Source organism: Numida meleagris, chromosome 1, assembly GCF_002078875.1.
Source record: "Numida meleagris isolate 19003 breed g44 Domestic line chromosome 1, NumMel1.0, whole genome shotgun sequence".
NCBI lineage: Eukaryota > Metazoa > Chordata > Aves > Galliformes > Numididae > Numida > Numida meleagris.
Window position 1 is genome coordinate 167,923,853 of NC_034409.1, and position 22,979 is coordinate 167,946,831.

Consider the following 22,979-nt stretch of genomic DNA (forward strand, 5'->3'; position numbering starts at 1 on the left):
CTGGACTGTTCATCCTACCGTAGTCACAACTCTGCTTTTGCTTCAGTAGTTTTTAATAAAGAACAGAATATTCAGTGATACAAACCTGCTCATCATTCAATATCAGGTTAACACTGAAAAACTGAAGTTCTGTAAAAGGAAGGCACAATGAACCATTCCAGTAAAAACTGAACTCAATCCCACACAAACATTAAAATAGAGCTTTTATTGATGGAATAACAAAAGTGCTTTTCTTAAATATTTTTCAAAATACATTTATACAACTTACAATAATATATCCAAAATAACTGTATATACAAAACATTACCTTGTTTTATGTATGTGCTTTTTTTTTTTTCTGAAAATTACAAATCAACTTTTTGGCAAAGTTCAACCTTAAGAGGTGATAGTTTTGAAGGTCGGAATAAGAAAATAGAACCTGAGGGAAAGTGACACTTAAGTCCATGGACAAGCAAGGAGTTCTCCGTTTAGTTAAATAAAAATGTTTTAGTGATATTTTTCACATTACAAAATAACAGAAACAAAGAAAAAAAGATGATGGATACTTTTCTCATCTTTTTATAGAGCAGCTTCTCATTCTTTCATATACAGAACTTGAGATAAGAGTGCATGTCAAAAATGAATGCAAGTAAGAACAGCAGTGCCCTGCTGTGGCTCTGGTGTGCAGTTCTTTAGCTGCTGTTGATATGGTTGACCTGATTGGATCTGCGATGGATTTCTTCCAGAAAACTCTCAAGCTGTTCTATCAGCATTCGTTTTTTAAACCTGTATTTAAAACAAAGCATAATGAATGACATAATACATCGAGCATCTTGTGTAGAGCTTTTACTGAACTATCATTTTAGGTACACTGCATGATGGCATTACATATACTGCTGTTTCCTAAAGTTCTGGTAAGCCACTAACTTGCTTCTCCATTTAGTGAGAGAACACAAACCAGGGTTACTACAGTCTGTTCCAGTATGTCGTTAAACAACACTCAGCCTTCAGAACACCAGAAAAAAAATGTTTTTTATTTCCAGAAGTTCTAAAGTAAGGAAAGCATACGAAAGAACTACAATCCTAGAGACAGTAGCAGCTTTTAGGCATTATTTGCTTGCCTTCATGGCACATTCCCAGAAGTTAAGAGAATTTGGATCTGATGGCAAAATAGCCATCATACAGCGTAGAGATTTCAAGATGATGAGAAAATACAAATAAAAAGCTGCAGAGAGAAACTGAAGAAAATATGGATGCAAACCATACTTGGAGCCTCTGCACTTCTATTCCCTGCAGACTACAGAAATTTGAGCATTAGAACATTGTCTCTTTTGCTCAAACCGCTGTCTTGCAGCATGCTGTTCCTTGTTGTTTCCAGCTAACCCTACCCCTTGTGACATTTCTGCATTCAAGAAGCGACTTCTGACTGATGCTTTGGCAGCTTACACGTACTGAAAGCAGAATGGAAAGATCACACGCTTTCTCAACTCAGCACTGTTCTGAACTGTACTCTGAGTTCAGTACTATGACCTTATAAACCCTGGCAAAAGCATCTGTTCCCAAGCAGCCCTCCCAGTCCATGCCTGCGTCTCACAAACATGCATCTGCCCTAATTCCCAAAGTGCAGACTTCCCCACAATCCCAGTAGAACTACGGGGGAACAAAACTCCCATTTCCCAATCACTATCTCTTGAACATCCACGCTATGGGTACTTCCCCATCCTTCTCATCATGGTTCTCAGTAACCCCAAACAGACCCACGCTCCACATCCATTCATTACTTCTTTCCTAACTGATTCCTACTTGTTGCAAAGTATCAACCTGGGAGACACAGAACTACTCCACATTTGCTCACATGAGAGCCAAATAATATAAGCTAACAGCAAAGCGCTTTACTATATAGTATATTCTAATAAAAACTTAACATGGTTATATCCTGGTTAAGTGCCAGTATTCTGAGAAGTAACACTGTTCAAGTCCATTTGAAGCAGCTGTACAAGCTAACAGGAGACATTTCCTAGAAATTAAGCCTGGTGGAAGGTGGGAAAAATACTTTGCTAACTTACCACATTAATGTGAATCCTTGTGCCAACGGTGCAGTACACTATGTCCAGCCCTACAGTACATGTCCCAAGCTTCTTTTCCAAATGCTAAACACTACAGCAAGCCATTTTCTCAGGACAACAGAAACATTTCACCATAGCAACTGATACTGTAATTAACATTATTAAGCATCAACTCTTACTAACTTATCTGCCAGCTCTGCTAACAAAGCAGAGTTTCCTAGTAAAATCAGTATTCCTAATAAAAACTTCATAGGTAACTGTAGCCACTGAGCACTAATGTTCATTATTATTTTGAAGTTCTATTAATTCTTTCCAGCACTTTTATTACAAGTGGATATTGTTTAGCATTTTCTTTAGGTACACACGTTATGTTTTGTTGTGTATATTCACAGCTTAATGTTCTTGGTTTGGAAAACAAAGGAATACTGAGAAGTTGTCAATTTGGAGAATTTTGATCCATGTTTTGTCAGTTTTTGCTCTACACTAATGGGTAGGGTGCTAGACAATCTCATCAAGGCTCCCTTTTCCCACAAAAGGTTGGAAATGATTATCTCTCAGGTCACTTTCAGCCTAGACTATTTTATGATTCCATGGTTCTACTCAGCAGAGAGTAAAGAACACTCAGTGTTGAGATCACAAATGTATTGCTCTGCCAGCTCCAGAAAATACTGAGGACCTCTCACCTTCATGGTCTAATTCCTCCTATTCCTTTCCTAAATAACTTTTTCTATGTAAAGCTGTAAAGCCATCTACTGAGAATTCACATTCCTTGTGTTCATCAAGGAGTCCTTACAACCACTACTCACACCCACCCCGGGCTGAGCCAGAAGTTTACCACCAAACATAAAAAGAAGTCATTATCAGAATTGAAATCTGAAAGTGAGATGCGGCATCTCCTCAATATTTCACAATCAACTGGGAAAGAAAAATCCATTATGTCCCTCATCTTGGTTTTTGCCTTTTAAAAATGATAGCTTTTTTTGTTTCAGATCTCTGCAGTGTCTTTTCCAAGATGAATCTCTTCAAGACTTTCACTGAGTAGCTACATGGAAAACCATTTCCAAAGGAAGAAGAAAATTCTAGATTTTAGAAATCTTCTCATAACATTCTTTTGGCTTAAGCTCCAGAACTGAATTGGAACTGTTTCTAAACACATGCTTTCTTGCTGCACTGCTCGAGAACTTTCCTAAGTCTCTGCTAAGAAACAGAGCCCCTTGGAGCAGGAGAGAGACCTAGCGCTCCAAATTTGCATTCTGTCATCACAGAAGTCAGCTATCAATTAACAGAACTCGACCGTCTGAACTACAAAGAACTTAGAGCTGCTTCCTGCAGGGAGCAGGGAATTTTAGTTAAGTGTAATAGCTTGCCTGTATAAGGGCAGAAGCAGAGGGAGACAGAACTGCACAGAGATTGTAGGTAGTGTTATCCAGGTGGATAACATGACTGTATTATAATGACCTAATCTAGGAGAAAAAAAAGGAGGGAAGGATTGAGCTGCTCTTACACACAAACCAATAATATTAACAACAGTCAAGAGAAATAGAATTGCCAACTTCTTCTACCAGTAGATAAAAAACTGTTGGCTATGGCGAGAGACAGGATTTAGATCCGATGCATTTGACAGCAACACTCAACTGCTGCCAAGTTTTGTAGGGAAAAAGTCAACATGAGACACTGGAATAGACGGGCTGTGCAACAGAAACAAGCATTACAGAAGATCCAAAGAGTCAAATTTCAGAGGCACAAATATTCTAAACTCATTAAGGACTGCCAAAGACTACAGGAGCAACAGCACTGTATTGGTGTGCTGAGACGGTGAGGAAACATGTATAATCTACAGGCTATGGAACAACTCTGACAGGTGATAAAACACGAAAGAGATCAAGCAAAAGCATGATAAAGAATTGCTGCTAAAGGAAATACATGATCTAAATCTATATGACCCACTGTGATGGCAGTAGAACGGTAGAGGAGCTGAATGAACGTCCAGTATTCAGTGTACACTGAACTCTCAGCATGGTTTTACACAAGTATCACTGATCTTTATTTAATCAATATTTGATCAACAATACCACAGGAAAGAAAAACCTGATTTCTACAAAAACATGAGAGGAAAAACTATTCACTCAAGTAAGCCTCAAAGTTACATAGCCTAAACAATGTTGAAATCATTAATTCCTTTTAAATCCACCACTCTTGATTCCAATCATAATCTCATGTATTTCCTTTCTCTGAATGATCACATAGTAGGCTAGGCAAGTATAGTCTAAGGACGCCTTAAGGACAACTGTCTATCTGGTTTAACAACATGGGTTTTAAAACCCCAAACTCTACATTTATGACAAATTACCTCCTGAGGCTGTGGAAATAGAACTACTCTATTTCTGAAGGAAATCTGAAGAGCAGAGACATCTTCATGGAGCACATCTGAATCTCAGAACTGGACAGGATGTTGAGTTGATGCAGAATGATGAATTTAAACTGTTTACGAAGGCTTTATTCATAGTAAAGCACAGTGTCTTCAGGTTTTCAAATTACCAGTACACTCTCATTTGAACACCAGAAGTTAAATGATTTTCTAATTACCTTTTCTTCCTACACCACTGTTCACCTAGTTTTATGATGATTTAGCAGGTACAGCTACTAACATTAAGACTCAATATGAAGCAAAAGACACATCAGGGAGCTTATGTATGCCTGGTGTTTTTTCCTAGGAAATTATTTACTCACACTGCAAAGCACTGTGTGGGAAGTTAAAGAACTGCATGGATGTCAAGCTGTTATGAGTAGCAGTAGATGGTGCAGTCTTATAAGATTAATACAATTCAGTGACCTACCTCGAAGCTTCTTTAATAACATTTTGCAAAAATATCAGTCTGGTTTGTAAGCTTCCTTGTACATGCTTCAGTAAAAAGAAGATTCTCTCATATTCTTGAAAAAACAGGAGCAAAAACAGTTACGAAATGTCTATGCAGATATCTGTTATAACAATTTGCTTCATGTGAACAAAAGGCAAGAGAATTAATTCAGCTTTATGAGATTTTAAGAAGATCATCTAAAAACCAGGCTCATCATGATGGCATACAGTTTTTATCAATATTACCATTAAAAACCATAATAAGATATTGGAGTTTAGGATATTACTGAGATACCCATAATTCTAATATCAATAATGAAGACCGTTACTTCCATGAATACTGATAGACGCAGTGATATTTTAATCATTCATCCAGCAAGTTTTTACAAGATGCTTTAAAACAAATCTATCAGCTTTCAATTTTGTTTCACTCTCATGGTTCAATATTTTTCTGAAATAGCAAAATAATATTAGTTCTTTGCCTAGCTCTCACACCAGTCATTTAATGAAGAGATTTGGTATACTTACTCCTTCCTGGTTTTCGGATCTCTTTCATAATTTGTGCTCTCAGCTCTATATTAATCTCTCTGGAACTTCTGCAGGGCACAGTTTTTTTCCCTTTGCTGGTTGAAGATATTGGCAAATTATCTTCTGCATTTTGTTCTTTACTACTCGATTCATCATGATTCTCCAAAAATCCATCAACATTCAAGTTATTCCCTAGATGCTCATGGCCTGCACCCTCTATGTGAGTTGCTGACCGATCCAATGAATTGAACGGAGAAGAGGACATTGAAAACTCTGAATCCACAGCATCTGGGAAATCATCTGATGAAAGTGGGTCTGTAACGTGATTCTCTACCACATCATCCATTGCAATCTCGTTATTTGCTTCTGATGCTAAAAACAAGTGAGAAAAACCCACAATAAAACAGATTACACTTATAAGTTCTGCATTCTTTATGATCTGATAGAGGTCACTGAGCCTACAGCAAGCATCAATACTTCTAGAACCATGCTCCAGCTTGTTTATTATACATGCCAGGCACAAGAAAATGTTTGTGGGTTGCTGTTTCTGGATTGCAACGCTGAGCACATTAGTTAATTTCCTGTCAATTGATGGCTTAATAAAATCACAGCTGTATTCTTCACATGAAAAGGAAAACTGATGCGTGTATTATCAACAGCAAAGAATGAACCTGTAAAATGTACTTTTATAACATACTTCTCTTTCCCTATTAAATTGAACTGACAACCTTATTGAGGAACTGCTGCTCACTGAACAGCGAGAGCAAGACTGTTACACAGTAACTCAGCTCAATACTAAGGAAAATAAATTCACTGCACTACAGTGAAATTCAAAATAACCTCACATTGTGATAACTTCTGGAGCTTGTAAATTTCTAGGAAAAAGAATGCCCTTCTGTTTACACTGTCTCCTCATTTAATACAGGAAATACATTGTTTTTCTGGAAAGTTCATATGAGAGAGACTTCTGTCTGAAGGGCTGTGTTAACTCTCTGTGATAAGTCTCCAGTGCACACTTAAATACTTCATTTCCAAAAATTGCCCTTTTTGGGAAATCAGCCAATGATATTTCTATATAAACAAGCTTTCTGCATAAATAAAAACCAAATTCTCTACATACAAAAATTCACTTACTTTTGTGAATAGGAATAGGTTTAACAAGGTCAAGCTGTGCTTGTGTGATTGGTGTTGGTGGTCCTTTTCCTCCAATGTGGTTATTCACAACTGGAGGAGATTGTGGTCGACCTCTGAGCAGGGGCGACATACACCGACGCCTTTTTGGAATCCCTTGCATATTTGGTTCTCCAGGTCTTTTATGTTTATTTTGAGGTCCTGATACAAACTCATCTGCTTCATCTATCATCATTCCCTGCATTTAATGGGTAGAATGCTTAAAACTTTAATCCAGAAACACATAATATAAAGTATTGTGAATACTCTGATGTGGTGATGTTTATAAGGCAATAATGTACAACACAGCATTACATACCAACTTCTCAATTGGCAAAGGAAATATGATTAGATATTAGCTATACTACAGTGACAAACATTTCATTTACACAACACTTTGAAGGCATAATACCGGTTTCTAATAAAGACAGCCCTTCATATGATAACAGTGATGAAAAAAGATCTGAGGAACTTTCTTGCAGGTGATGCCTTCCCAATACTTGGAAATACTTCTCCTATAGATTGCTCTTTGAATGGTATAACCAGCAGCAGACAACAGCACATTTTTTGAAAAGCTATATAGAAAAGTCACCTTTTTGTCCAATTTGAATGGATTGCCAAATGTATGGAGCCTTCGTGGTTGATCAGGATCAAGCTCTCGGAGTGGAGAAGGTATTTGTTTTAGATACTCCTGGTAGTTCCCCATTTGTGCTATAGGTACACTGTGAACTTGATCTGTTGTAAAAGAATGGTTTATTAACATACGATGCTGCTCATCTTACAGGAATTTATATATCCACTATATCCACTTAGCATCTCAAATTTTCAGTCTTTTATCAAATGCATCAACAGAGTAGATGTGCAAAACTCACCATTATTCTCACCTAATTGGTATTTATAACATCATGTTTTGAGTGCAGAAAGCTTGCTTAAATGAATCTGTCATGTACTCCATCATGACATGGAAAAAGCAATAGCTCTCATGCATGGATTTTAGTTTTCCAGAGTGTCCCATAGCTTTTCAACAGGTAGATGGGTGGAAAAAAAACAAGACTTGCAATGAATTTTATCTAAAACATTACTACAAACAAAACCTAAGTAATGCAAAGTAGTAATGCCATGTTGCATATAGTTTTGATAGACGTCTATCCAATTTTGGGTACATCAAATGTAATTGTTGAGACTTGCATGTTCTTGAAGCAACAGTAATTTTTTGCCACTGGCATCGAAGTCTTGAAATCTACAGGACCTGAAAGCTTATGAATTTGAAGTAGCTAAGCCTTTTATCAAGCAGAATATAGACTACCAAAAACAGCAGGAGAAAAAAATCCTAAGTACTGATGTGGCTTAACCTTTCGCCAAACAGCAGCTTCTTTGCATTTCAAATGATGTTCTGTCACTACTAAGTCAGATAAACATCTGTGACCAAGTGATAATGCAACGTACACTTTCACTTGCATTGCCCTTCCCATTTCCTCCACTTTTTTCATCACCTTCTATTTGTTAGATGCCTTAAGATAGTGCCAGAAGACACAAACAAAAGGGAAAAAGAAAAAAATTACAACTACCGTTGGCCTAAAGGGTGAAAGAATCACACCAACAGCACCGAGTGAGCAAGCTCATCTTTCCACTGTTCACAAAACACTTCTTACATGGAAAAAGATCTTAAAGTTCAGAAATCCCTTCAAGTTTTCTTAGATAACGTCATGAAAGTTGGTAGCAAAAAAAAAACGTGAACAAAAAATCTGCAAGTAAAAGGCCAAGTCTCCTCAGACTGAAGGACAGAGCAGTGAATCTGTATCCTCTCTATCCCCAGCTGTCTTTGTTCCAATTAGCTAAGGAAAAAAAGTCAAGTTTAACAGCAGATGGCCACTAAGCTTTTAAGAACTAATAAATATTTGTTGAGTCTTCAAAATTTAATAAAAGCAATATGATGTAAAGGCAAATAAAAAAAACTTAACTAACCTTCATCTTGTCCTTTGAGGAACTTCCGAGTACTCTTCAGTAAATTAGATCTCATTCGTGTTAACTGATCCAAAAGACTTCTTCTAGGTATATCATAAGCATTTCTAAAAGTTTGAGGTTTCAAATCCTATGGTTTCCGTAATTAAAGTTTCAATTAACACAATGTATGAAACAATATCTAGCATTTCAATGGTAGTATATTGAAAATAACAACATTACACACAGTGGTGCTTACCTTATTCAGCAAAGCTATTTGGAACCCAGCATACTCCTTCATATTGAAGTCTAGAGGTCTATGAGGAATTTCCCCAGTAATCCCCTGTAGCAGATGTTGAAAATCGTTCCTATGTGCCATAGACAGGTTGTGTGATCTGCTTCTGACCTTAATTCCAGTCTCTTGCGCTACCTTTTTGCCTACAGAGCCAATGACTCTATCGGACTCTATTTTGGCCTTAATTTAAAATAAATAAATAAATAAAATTGACAATATGCTCTTAAAAGAATTAGTCACTTATTCATTTTAAATTCCTACCTAGAAGATTCAACAATGTGCTAATACACTATGACGACCATAACCAGGATGAGTGCTTAAGGAGTGCTTAATACATAACCACTTAATTTTTATTACAATTTCAAATATAGTGAACAGTTTGTGCCTAGGTCTTCCACATAATTCTACCTCTGCTGCCCGTTACTAAGCACCAATATGCATGCAATGCTTTTATTTTCATAAGAAGTCATAATTTGACTGGCAATTCTCTGCAAGTCTAGCTGTACCCAAACTGTTTTCTGCTGCAAGAGCTAAATGCTAGCTTTCGTGACTGATACTCTCACAACTATAGTTGTGATCAGTCATACAATGGTATCAGCTTTCTAAAAGTTCAATACTGATAGTCATAACATTAAATAAAAATAGGAAATACATGAAAATACCCAATCCTACTTGACTAGACAGACCTCATCCCCAATATAGTTAGATTTGTACCAAAATTAAACATGTTCATAAATGCCAACTTTTGGGCAGAATACAGTTGAACAAAGAGCAAGAAGTAATTTGCCAAGGCAATTTGCCAATGTTTGTTTTGCAGTTTTATACGAATTTATAGACTACTCCAAATCTGAATTTGTACTTAAGAACACTGTGCCTCTACTGGTAGAATCTTTCAGAAGTTAGAAAAGCTTTAAGTACAGTTTGCAGTGTATGTCACTGCATCTGAGGAGTCTACAAAGGCTAGGCTGAGAGATTAGTTCATTTAGTAGAAAACTAAGCAATGTGACCATGATATACCAGGATATACTCTACACTTGAAGTTTGCTCCCTCTGTCAAATAATGGCATATGCATATATATATTTTTTTTTTTTTAAAGGAAAAGCTGTTCCATAAGAACTTGTTAGCTAAGTGAGAAGTACTTGCTCTGCTATTAAAGTTTCAAGCCTACTGCATTCTTTTATTATCTTGAACAAGAAAGCTTAACATGCACAGCTGAACAAAAAAGTGAAGGTAGCAGGGTAGAAATGCCTTAGCTGGTGCAGGGGACTGGTCAAAGATACATGCACTATTCTGAGCAGCGTCATCAACTTAATTTTACAAAAGGTCACTTGCAACTTTTGTCTGTGCCCTTATCTGAGATTCTGAATTTTTTCAGTTCAGTTTATATTACTGAACACTTCCCATTTCAAAAGCCACTTTCTGATTCAGGTGCATCTAAGTACAAATCCCTATTTTCTGGAAAAAATGCCAGAACAGCTTTATGACCTAGGGTAAGATAACATGTTTTCTTTTGGACAAAAGTATGCTACTGACTGCACATGTAAAAATACGAAAAAAAATTTAGATACACGAGATCTTTGTATGTACCTCCATATCTATCTATACAGTCCACTCTAAAGTTTATGCTTATATGCTTTCTTTCAATTCACAGAACAAAAATACTTCTTTACTAATTGCTTATGGGAAGGTATTAACTTGATCTTCCTACTCTTTTTCCTTCAAAGCCCTTGAACTTGAGTATTTTAAAACTATCCTGATATTACAAGTTTTTACTGCTCTTGTGCTTCAACATTACCTGCTGACTCAACTTTTTGAGATATGAAATGACACTGTAACTAAGTCCATATTCCACATTGTCAGCAATAAGGTTTGGTGCTCCCATCATTCTCACAGCTTTCTTCAAAGGCTGAAACATGGAACATATTGCATAGTCATGTTCAACTTCACAAGTGTTATATACACACTTTAAGGACTTCAGGTCCTATTTGAAACGGGTACAGTTACTTAAAGACAAAAGACAGATTTTCAGGGCAGGTTTTTTGTTGTTTATAAGCATCATTCCTTTCATACTGAATCAGTTATGAACAGAAATCATTTATATATTAGTTACGATTGTTGAATTTTGTTGCTATATTCAAATTTCAAGCCTTCTCACGAGACTAGAGTGAAAAGAGCAACACTGTACATAGAAGTTCAGTTATTCTCTTAAAAAAATATACATTCTACTTGAAACAGGGAATAAAGCACCCATACTGGGAAAGTAACTATAGCTCCTTAATAAAACAGAAACTTGAAAACTAAGTAATCTTACCCCAAGATAGTAAGGCGGCATTGTTTTCAAATAGCTTTCAAATGACTGCAGCCATTTCAACGTTGGTTTTGCCTTGTGTACTTTAAACAAGTCATCTGATGGTTATAAAAAAACAGAGACAAAATTAAAGACACGTCTATGCATGTTTTTCTAATAGGAGAAATGTCAAGAAAATACTAATTCCTTAATGCTTAAATATATTATTTTACACATATGCAACTAAACTAAATATACACAAAAGATTAATACACAGAAGATTAAAGTTGCAGCCAAAAGATGAGACCTGATAAATTTCCAATTTGATAAATGAGATGACAGATCGAGAATAATGGCTACTGAAATAAAAGAAGCGAGACTACATCATATCCGAAAGAATAATGATTATATAAATTATTCTTGCACTTTGGGTGCAAGTCATGAACATCACACAATTGCTTATATGTGAAACAAACACTGTCATTGATATAATTGCCTAACATTCTAGCTTTCTGTAGGTGTGACTAATACTGTCACCAGCTGGATAAAACTCTTTAGATTGGATCAATTTTTCAGTTGCCTACTACTTATAGATTTTATGAGCAGGTATTTACCTAGCAGTGGAAGGAGAACCGGATAATTATAAGGCATCACAAACAAATTCACACAATTCAGGGCGGTACTAGCTTTCAAGTAACCAAAAGGATGACCAAGTTCACTGTATTTTGCACTATTGCTCACATACACCTGCAATAAAACACATTACAAATTAGGCATATTTTTACGTGTTTTGTGAATTTTTTACATCCTAATTTGATTCTAGAATAAATTACATGAAAAATAGCTTTACAGAGACTTCAATTAGGTGTGTATTCTACTTGCCTGCCAGCAGGTCTGAGGGGATTTTCTTTCCAGGATAAACTGGGTCAGTGGTGAAGGCTCTAACTCATATTTGTCAAAAGGCAGTTTGTCAATAACCATCGGTTCACAGTCAGTGCAGGAGAATTTCACCACAGGATGAGAAGTGCGGGGTGGCTAAACATAAGCATTACGAGTTAATGAGTCCGCGTACAATGACTAACATTTATTTGTACTATGACAACTAAAATAATAGATTCTTTGAAAACAAAGATTTAAGGAGCCTACTGAATACAGGATTCGTACTTATTAATAAGTCCTAAGCACATAATTTATGACATTGGCACTGTCGTGAAATGTGATGGGAATTAATTTTCTAAATATTACTCATTTTACCTACTCAGTCTACAACAGTAAAATTTCTTGCATATACATGAAAACTTTACAAATGGAAGTATATCCCTGTGTGGACTTCAATGGTACTCTGGGGCATGCCCGCTTTGACTGTAGAACCAAGCTTTGTACTTTCATATTTGCTGGCTTCCTCTGTTTAACAACACGTCTCCTTCTGGAGAAATTTTATATTTAAAAAGTTCAAACTGAATTACAATGGCTCATATGAGAAAACAAGTTTACAGCAACTCACATTTTAACTAGAATTGTGAAAACTTTCAGTTCAGGAAATTTAACTGTAATCTTTTTATTAATTACTGGGAAAAAGCCTTTCAACCTCAAGTTTCAGATATAAGTTGATAACATTTGAAATTTCTTTTGCTGAACAAGGAGGCGGCAAATATTTAACATGACGAAAAATTGGAACCATATGCTTTCATTTGAAGGATTTTCAGGAGAGGAACTGAAGCTTTTATACTTACCCTTACCCTCCTCCGGGGCTACTAGAAGCTGAGGAAGAGCTCACCTGGGAAGCCTCCTTCCATTCAGCCTCTTTACAAGAAGTCAACTAATAAATACGTAGGATGAGCTATGGAAATAAATAGGTTTCTTGGACCTTCCTACCACCTCACCTTGAAAGTAATTTTTCCTACAAGTTTATAAACTTTAGTCTCTTCCTTTTAGGATGAGCCAGCCAAATGTTATCTGTCCACAGAGCTGGTCTTGCCTTGAGTATCTCCACTCTGAGGAAGGTGTACTGTCCAAGTGCACACAAAACAGGAGGCCCACTCAACTGAAGGAACTGCAATTCTCTTGAAAGAAGATGCCTCCAATAAATAGTTGTGGTGGAGTTTCTGACCAAGCCATGAAGCAGTTATACTAGGAATAAAAAGGCTGCAAAAGAAGTTGAATGCTAAGACTTGAGAAGTCCAATAAGTTTTGACTGGACAGCAAAACTATTTTTTTTTTTTTTTTTAACCTCAGAGCAGTGAGAGCAGCCATTTACATGTTGATGTACCAACAGAATTAGTAGCAGACTTTCACATACATTTAAAGAATGCCTCGATCGTACAATCTATACTATATGAAACAGTTGTTGAGGTAGGGTTATTTCAGATAACTCCATAGCGGATCAGGGGGCAAAAGAAATACGTAACTACAAACTCTTAAGTAAACAGGATGCTAAGTTCTAGCACTATACAGTCATAAAAGTCAGGAAATACAAGTCTGAAACACTATAAGCAAATGTAGCTCCCTCACATTGCATAGGGAAGGTTCAACTGGGAGTTCCAATTGATGTGCACGGGAATTTAGCTGCATGTGCAGTAATCCAGTGTTCTGTGCGGTTATGAGACCTGTATGTGCCACAAGTGAGGGAAGTATTTTTTCACATCCTCTTGCAATTTAGCTTCAAGTTTTCAGTAGATATGGAACTACAGTTCTTCACTTGGCAAGATCTATTTTAGCAATGTCTATCAAGATCTGCAGTAGCAGACAAATTGTAATTTTTTTTTTTTTTTTACAGTGAAAGGAAGCAGATATACCATTGATAGTGATTACAAGAAGGACACAGCTTAGCTTTCCTACAGAGCAGTTTTTTTCCAATATCCAGTGCAGTGGCTTTTTGCTTTTAAAAAGACTACAGGATTTTTTTTAATGTTAGCTTGCTTTGTTGTTCACAGAATATGACAGATCTCAGCAATACCAGGTCTACAAACTCGACTAACATTTCATACTTGCATCACTCTGCAACAGCCCGTATTTCAGACTAAATTTTGCAAATGGAGTATAATTTTCATGAGAAGCTCAATGAGCTAGTCACACTACTTTTGGATCAAAAAAATCAACAAAAATCATCATGAAAGACAGGGAAGAATTATACAATTGCACGCCACTTCAATGATTTTCAAAAAGAAACAAAAATACTTTATACTAAAGATTAGTTTTCATACCAAACAAAATGCATTGGCATACATTATTTATGAAAACAAGAACAAGCAAAACTAATTCTGTAGATGACACTTAAAAAAGGCAAGTTTTTCTACTTGGGATAAACTAAAAGTATAGTTACACAAAACAGTAGATGAAATTGCATTCACCAGCTACAGTGCAAACAGAACCATCTCAAGGATTCAAAACTGGTAAGATCATACAGTCTTCTTTCTATTAATGCCATCTGTTAGGTAATAAAATTTAGTACTCCATTATCAGACGAAGTGCCATCTTACTTCTGGCTTGGTATTTTAAGAGTTTAGACAAACACTGTGCATCGACTAGGCTGACTTATCTGCTACAGTCAGTTTCTTCATGCTTCAAAGTGAATACCATGTTATTTGTTCATGAGTAAATTATCTAAGATAACAGCAACATGTATTTTCATGTGACGTTCCTTAGTTCATAGAGCTTCTACAATGGCTCCAATAAAGCACATCTCTCAAGATTTAAAAATTATTAGATAGGAAATTCAGGAATACTCCCCCTTTCACTTTATCTAACTTCAGTACTTACCAGCGTTGGAGAATTCTGATCTGGCCAGAAGGATTCAGGAACAGGCCAATGACCTATAGGAACCCCAGTTTTAGGATTTGGTCTGACATAAATGAGTTTGTGACAGCTGTGCCAAGGCTGGGGTCCAAAGGGCCTGGATATATCCACCTGTCCATCTACAAAGGAAAAACGCTTTATAAATCAAAACAGCGTTAAAACTCAAAAAGAGTATCCAGCAGCTTCTGTGAAGAGTTCAAGAACTATGTTCCCAAGGAAGATATTCCTTCAGTTAATACTATTATTTTCAACACACTCTTGTGCAAAAAAAGTAGAAATGAAGAAAAAACAAATTAGCATTGAATGTTTACAGTATCAGAGTTGAGAGAATTATCTGGAGCCCTTCATAATCAGAGTGTCTTTCTCCTCCCATGGTTATTCCCAGATAACCTTCATACCTCCATGCTTGAAGACAATATTTGATAAACACAACTATGGCTATTGAGCTAATGTACTGCACCAAAGGAGGATTAGAAAATCCCACAAAAACTTTCCAGTAACATCCTAAAAGGGACGTAGGCTAAGCCATTTAGAATGAGAAGTTAAGGACAGCAGAGTCATATTTGCTATTTTAAATTGCAAGAATTTTCCTTTGGTTCTGGCAATTCTTATATTAACTGCACTAAACTATATTGACATCATCATTGTCATCTGATATCAAAGTACAGAAGATATCGAGTACCATCAATTGGTGAGGGATCTGGTCCAGCTTTTTCAAAATTTATTACCACTCCACTTTGCACTTTTTGCACCAATGATTCAAGACACTGATTCAGCATTCTTGGAGAGCATACACAGTATGACCGACCTAGAACAGAACAGCCAATGTTAAAGTTGCTCAGTGTTCTGCCCTTATTTTAACTTAAATCGTTTGAAGTTGTTGCTTTGCCACACTCAATGATATATGTATGGATCACCAATTTAAAGCATCTGTCAAATACTCTTTAAGCACCTGGGCAGCCTAGTAAAGCAGCAACACTGCTACATGCATCTCATCTAAAATATTTGGGTTCTAGCCCCTTAATGACATTAACTCAAATTCTTGGTTGAATCCATGGAAAATGGGCTCCCCCTTGTGACAGACATCAACACAACTGTCTAAAAATTTCAGTCAAAGCACTAGTTAGCACAAGCCTACATTAGCCAGGAAGTAGTTGAATCAGATTCTTTTGGAATGTTTTTAAAATCCTTTTGCTTGCTTTCTACCACATCTCCTGCAACACAGCATAAGAATCGTTACATCTTAGCATGTGATATAATCAAAGCCTTTTACAAAACAATTATAAAGCTAATGCCTGAATTTGAATATAATTTCGAAGAGATGAGAGTTACGATGGCAAGAAAAGCAACAACTTTACAAAATAACTCTGCATTTTGCACTGCAGAAATCCTGCAATGTATTCAGCATTCTCTGAAAAAAAACTTAAACATTTCCCACACTTTTGGCTTGCTTTACGTATGACAGAAATTTATCATATCTATACTACATACAGACTCAACTGCTACAATTTCTAATTGTGATACTGAGATGAATTAGAAAAAATTAAGTTCTTCTATTCTAATAAACTGCTAAAGAAAGTAGATTCACATTCTTCCAAGATCTGTTACATCTGAAGCATTAATGCAGGGTCATTAGATTTATTATTATAAAGTTCAGAGTTTTCAGCAAGTAGGAGTTTGCAAATACTTAGCCCACCTCACATACCTGATTAACAAAGCCATGTTCAATTCATTTTCAAAATTTGTCAAAGGAAGCCAGGACACCTACCTCCCGTGACTTCACACATTGGTGTGATTGCAGAGTCATCCACTGGTACCCCTGCCATCTGCTCCGATTCTGGTGATGAAACACCAGGCAAACGAAGAACTAAAGCAAACAACCTCTGATCCCATCGAAAGGGTTCCTTAGTTAACTCACTTCCAGGCAGAGGGGAATTGAGAGGTAAGTGGAGCTGAAAAGGAATTTAAATCTGTGAGTAGCTACTTAAAAAAAAAATCAAGTTACATAGTGATGGCAAATCTATAACCACTTATAAATGCACCTATAAACTTTCCACAGCTATTTTCTTTAGCTACTGTACAAGTGAAGCAATTTAATCAGCACTTCAAACAAATTTAAGGACAACATGAGGCACAAACTTGAGAACTACAAACTGAGCAGGAACCACCACCTTCTGAATATAAACTTAAGAATCAACAGAATATTTTCTTCAGAATTTCATCAGTAACAACTAATTTACTGCAGTGTTCTCCAAATTATTTTCTGCAGAACAGGCCTATTGGCAGCTCAGTCTTCTCATGGATTCTTCAAGTTAAAAGGCACAGCCAAATGAAGAGGTATTTTTAATTTAAGTCTACTAGAGAAGAAACATAACTTGTGATAGCTGCTCAAAACAATCCAGCTACCACAATCATCTGCTCCAAATAACTCAAGATCAAGCAAATCCATGTGGTGGTTATGTTACAGCATATGAAAGCAGAGATTTTAGATAAGTTGTGCATATCCCTCAATCATACTTATGCCTTCTCTGGGCTCTAAGTAAACAACAGGTTAAAATCAATACTGAAACATAAAGTGTGTTCTTTTACATAATAACAACTGCTACAGCTATCCATACAAGGACGGATTGTCTGCCATGCCGTTTTATTGCCTCTATCTGGGAAGAACTAAATGATTTTTAGTTTCTAATATTAAAGATACCACCCAAGGACACAGAATACATGGGAGCATTTCATTTTGCTTTAGTTACCAGAAGAAATAGTACCAATTCAAAAGTTCCCAACTAACAATACAACCAATATTATTTATTAACCAGCGACAGCCACAAAGACCATCAGAACATCTCAAATTCCTGGAGATTTATAACTAGTTAACTGAAACAAGAAAAGAAACCAGTGCTTTAAAAGGCATTTAGAAAACGAATCTCTTTTTGCATACAGTTACCTTATGCACAAATTAGCGGAGCAAAAAGTTTTAAAAGTTTAAAGAAAGTCAACTCTAGAAAACTTGTACAGATAAACTAGGCTTTAACAAGTAATTCCAGGTTTCAGAAAAACGAGATAAATCCCTGGCAGATGTTACCACCATCAATGCAAGCAAAACCCTTGTGATATTAGAGTACTGTAGCCATGATGGTAGGAAAAAGTCCCCAAAACAACGGCTCAAGCAGTACTAACAGTTCTACCTGGCCACATGAAAGGGTTAAACCCAAAGCAGAAACTCAAGAACAGCTGCTAGGATAAAATGTTTTCCTTCTAACACAGCATTCAAAGAATTCCAAACCTACATCTCATCTCTGTTCTACCATCAAGATTCAAAACTTTATCCAAGTCCACAGAAGACACATTTTAGTTCATAGTGATTGGTTTAGGAGTTTGCAATAAGTTGTTAGAAAATGCTTTTTTCTGCTGTTGTTTTAAAGATTAACCTGAAAGCATTAAACCTAATTACCAAACTGGAAACTTCAGCTATTTCTGCATACATGATTGCAAGCATCCCATATAAGGAAAAATACGTGCCTCCATCTTTGAAAAATAATTAGTTTATGCAACCTCAAAGCCAGGTAGAAATGGGACAAAGCCACTCTTAACGTGTGAGCAAGAATCAGAATACTTTGCCTTCTCAGAGTACCTGATGATTCCTCCTGAATCTGTTTTTGCAGTTGCAAACCGCCGGCATGTCAGAAGAGCAGTATTTTCCCCAAATGTTTTTATGGGAAGTTGGTCAAAGGGCACTCAGCTATGTACGCGGTTTATTACTGATTCATACACTCCTTTCCCCTTTTTATGCAAACAGAACACAACACCTGGTCAACAAAAAGAACTTAAAGCTAAAAGAATAGCCAAGCTCTTCATAAATAGCCTCCAATCCCAACTGTAAGAGGATTCAATTGTAAGCACCACACTCCTCTACTGGGACTATTATTTAGGAGTTGACAAACTTTCCAACAAAGATCTCAGCCAATGGATGAGTAAGATTTACTGGTTCTGGAGAGAACATTTCCTTGGCAAAATGTACCTTCATAGCAACACTGTATCCTCTCCAGGCAGCACACAGTACAAGGTTCCCATCTGACCCTGTCCCAATGCTATTCTGAGTTCAGTGCATCTCAAACTACAAAATCTTCATTAGGCTCAGCTGGTTGTAGTGCGCAAACCCCAAAAAACAAAGCAGGTCTCAGCAGCATACCACTGCAATATGCACAAATTACTACCAGAAATGTTTTTAAAATGTAAGACCACATGCAAAGCCATCAGTATTAAATCATATGTCCTCACTCTCTTCCCTACAGTCTAATTTCAGTTAGATTTAACATCCGTGTTACTGGAGAAGTTACAGATTCAAACCAGGCCTCATACTCCACAGAAGTTAACAACTCTTGTCTTCTCACACTCAGCACTGTTCGTGGGCTTTGTTGCTGTTGCTTTAAAACAAACAAAAAACCCCCAAAACTAGCAAGTATTTATTGTAGCACCACAACAACTGCATACCTAACAGAAAATAAGAAGGGACTAGAAACCTGCAACTTGCATTTTCTTTCCCCCATACATTTCACATCTTTTCCTCTCCTTTGTCTTTCATACTGATTGTTGAAAGATAGAATGAACAAGAGAAAGAGAAGTCGTTTACCAACAAGGGTCTTCAACATTGTGTATGTTGAATCACACACAAGTGCCCTCACAACTTAGTAGCAGGAAACATTTGTTTTTATCTCAAGACTTACTTGAAAGAGCATACACAAACTCTACTTTTTCCTGAAGCCTTTTCTTGTACCCGTAAAAAGTTAAGCTATATCTAACATTCCAAACATATGCAGTATTTCATCATTAGAGGACAATAGGAAGAACAGCAAGATTCAAGCCCAGCTGACAGAGTCCTTCAGAATCTCTACTTCAGATCCTTAGGAAATGACAGCATTGTTTTCCCATTATTTTCTGTGCAATTATTTGCAGTTAAAACAGACAGAACCACAAAATGTTCTTCTATAAGAAATAATTTCAGATCACAGAGACACTATCTGAATGACATGACTGATTTTTCTAAGGCTAACTATGTTAACTACAAGCGAGTGCACACTCAGCTAATAGTTGCACAGTATTCTCATCTCAAGAGCTCTGGAGCTCAGTGCCAAACACAGAAAACCTACCAACTGCTAAGAGAAATAACTTGGATGAGGAAGGATGGGAACATGCAGTGAAAGGGGTATGCCACCTACTTACTGCACAGTTCAATTAGAGATTCAGACTTGAGTTGGAGAAACTACTTTCAAAAATATTATTATTTACAGTTCTTGATTACTGCTGAAAGTAAGTAAGATCTTGCCACTTGTTACAGTTACTACAGCCAGGATCTGACACAAATCCTAGAAAAGATTGATTTAATAATGCCGATGGTTCTGGGATTAAGGGTCCAAAATTACCAATTCCTCGCATAAGAATCTTTTAGAGCAGGGAGATCAGAAGAATGGTAACATACAGAAGACAAACAACACTGCTGATGCTTTCTGTTTGGATAATCATGCATCAGTACATGAATGGGCCAATAACCTAGTTTCACACTTGCAAATGGGAGTTTAATGCTTCATACTAAAACGGAGTACATGTAGAAGGAAGACATGGGGAGATATCCCAGAAGCTGCAAAACTTGAGAGGTATGACATTTGATTGACTAGCCATTAAATTATAGCATTTCGTAATGTAAAGAGGAATAAGAAACCCTTTTGAGCAATTGAACACTTTCTAAAGGAAAGATCAGGAAAAGGCAAAGACCAAATCTGAGGAACCACAACAGAAGTGAATGTCACTTCCAAGAAGAATTCATAGCATCAGATCTATAATTAATGATGGTATTCAAAGAGTTATGAATCCCTCAGTTCCTTAAGTTATAACTGAGGAAAAGCGAATCAAAGGAAGAATCTGCTCAACATGTCATGCTGAACATAGAACTGGTGCAGGCGCTTTTCAGTATCTCAGCACTGGTTCATTAGAGTCTTGATCATTCTAACACTGACTTCTAAGTCCTTTTAATTGGCGTTGGTACTGATGAGAGTTGCATAGACTGCACCATTTCTGTCTTTAGTCTGAAACAAAGTGTTGAATTCCAGAGGGAAAGGACAATTGAAGAATTCAGCCACAGCTGTGAAATAGAGTTTGACAGCTTATGCTAGGACAAGTGACAGTATTCCCACAGTAATAAAGCCAGTTTCATTGATAAGAACGCAAAGGTCCACCTGAAAGATAAAGTTACCTTCAGCTTTCCTACTGGTTTCAGTAGTAGAGGCGACAGTAAGACAGCCTCCACACTTAAGCTTCTCTTCTGAAAGCTGAACACATGCAATTTTCAACCTCTACACAGTGAGGGTACATGAGGGATGGTCAGTGGGTAAAGCAAATCCCACTGACCATCCCTCATGTACCCTCACTCCACGATGTCAGTACCAGATTTTACAGCTTTGTCATTCAATAGAGAAGCTGCTCATCCTCAAGGAAGGATTTACATGACTGAGTATTTGATCAGTTTTATCTTTCAAAAATACAACATAGTATTCTGCTGTTAAGAGTGCTACTACATGTTGTAGAAAGTTTGTTTTCTCTTTAGTTAATACTTGCTCACCAATCACTATTAACATGAAGTTGCTATTCTACTTTATAACTCTGAAGGCTAAAAAAAACAATAAAAGTGAAATCTTGCAAAGATAACCTACTTGATGTCTTGGATCCAGGCATGCCCTTTCAGTTACTGGCTATGTCTATTTGATAATTCTATATGGACTACTAACAAGTCACTCGAGTGTCTTCCTTCTAAGTCAAACACGTTACAAAAATGCTTAAATACCGCTTTCCATACAAGCAACTTCTGTAAGTGCAATCAGAATACAATATAATAGAATATAACAGAGTAGAATTTCAAGAAACTAATGAACAGTGATGTCTGATAAGTTACTCTGTATACTCAAATGTGGCGTACCGCATGGGGAAGTCTGAATACTCCCCTTAAGTTTCAAGAGAGACACTTGAAAGTTAACCTTATCCTTGAAAAGGGCATGAGCTCAGATTTTTGTTTTTCTACTGCATGAAATAGGTACTGAAGCAGTCACACAAACCCCATCCTTATCAGCTTTTTATACCTTTTAAAATCTTTAAGGAAATAATTCAGTGCAGTCATTAAGTTAAAATAGTTTGGTGTCTTGGCATTTACTGACTCTGAGTTTGCTAGATATCTGAGCAGATGCTCCAATATATTAAAGCCTGGTGTTTTCAAAACTGCACTACAGATTTAATTTGAAATACCATTTTTCCACTCTTAATTTTGATTACAAGGACATTACTGATCAGATTATAATCACTTTAAGAGCCTAGTGTGAACAATTTATTTCATATACTGTCTAGCAACCATTTTCTTTGGGAAATGACTACATTAACTTCAATCTATATGTAATATAGATTTATTTAGATCAGTTAAAGACATAGATGCTTCAAAGAAATCAGTTTCTTCCACTAACATATTCAAAATGAACTCACTTGACAGAAATAGTGAACTGAGTCTACTAAACAGACCAAAAGTTGCACTACCTGCTTCTGTCACAAGTGATAAGAAATAAGAGCGATTTAGATTTTGGCAGTACCATTATATAAAATTACCTCAAGATAAAGGAAAAAACATGCAAGTTTAAGCTATTAATGAATGTACCTTACAGTAAGATCGTAAGTTTCTCCTCAAAGCAGTATTCAACCATGTTTAGAACACTGCAAACAGAGGTCAGGTCTTACCTCTTCCTGTATTCCACTTGTAGTAGTTAATTTACTTCCATCAGTAACTGTTATAATTATTGCTGGCTCCAGAAAAAATGGGTTTCTTCCCTAAGGAAAGAGAAAAGTAACTTCATTTAAAATTATGCAACAAATTTGTAAGCTTCAGTTCAGTCATAAAAGCAGTCACTGACAAAACAGCAAGTGTTTATTTTCATGTATGGTTCTATGGGTTTCTCAGACTTTTTGCAGTTTGCCACGGAAAGGGAGGCAACACATTTCTACTCAAATAATACATACAAAATATGGCA

At 36.5% G+C, this 22,979-nt stretch overlaps 1 protein-coding gene across 2 annotated transcripts in view; it reads right to left on the reverse strand.

The window, feature by feature from the left end:
• The window catches only part of INTS6 (integrator complex subunit 6), a 41,744-nt gene continuing 18,951 nt past the window's right edge, over positions 187-22,979 (reverse strand). Inside the window, exons 4-18 of one of the 2 annotated variants that reach the window (XM_021376726.1) lie at positions 22,690-22,779; positions 16,688-16,871; positions 15,602-15,727; positions 14,884-15,038; positions 12,007-12,159; positions 11,739-11,871; positions 11,149-11,243; positions 10,633-10,743; positions 8,801-9,016; positions 8,566-8,692; positions 7,193-7,335; positions 6,565-6,799; positions 5,431-5,802; positions 4,883-4,976; positions 187-765 (exon numbers count right to left, since the gene is read on the reverse strand). In XM_021376726.1, coding sequence (XP_021232401.1) covers positions 672-765; positions 4,883-4,976; positions 5,431-5,802; positions 6,565-6,799; positions 7,193-7,335; positions 8,566-8,692; positions 8,801-9,016; positions 10,633-10,743; positions 11,149-11,243; positions 11,739-11,871; positions 12,007-12,159; positions 14,884-15,038; positions 15,602-15,727; positions 16,688-16,871; positions 22,690-22,779 — 2,328 coding nt within the window. In that variant the 3' untranslated portion in view covers positions 187-671. The remainder of the gene's footprint in view (positions 766-4,882; positions 4,977-5,430; positions 5,803-6,564; positions 6,800-7,192; positions 7,336-8,565; positions 8,693-8,800; positions 9,017-10,632; positions 10,744-11,148; positions 11,244-11,738; positions 11,872-12,006; positions 12,160-14,883; positions 15,039-15,601; positions 15,728-16,687; positions 16,872-22,689; positions 22,780-22,979) is intronic. The other variant, XM_021376734.1, reaches the window with a different exon arrangement.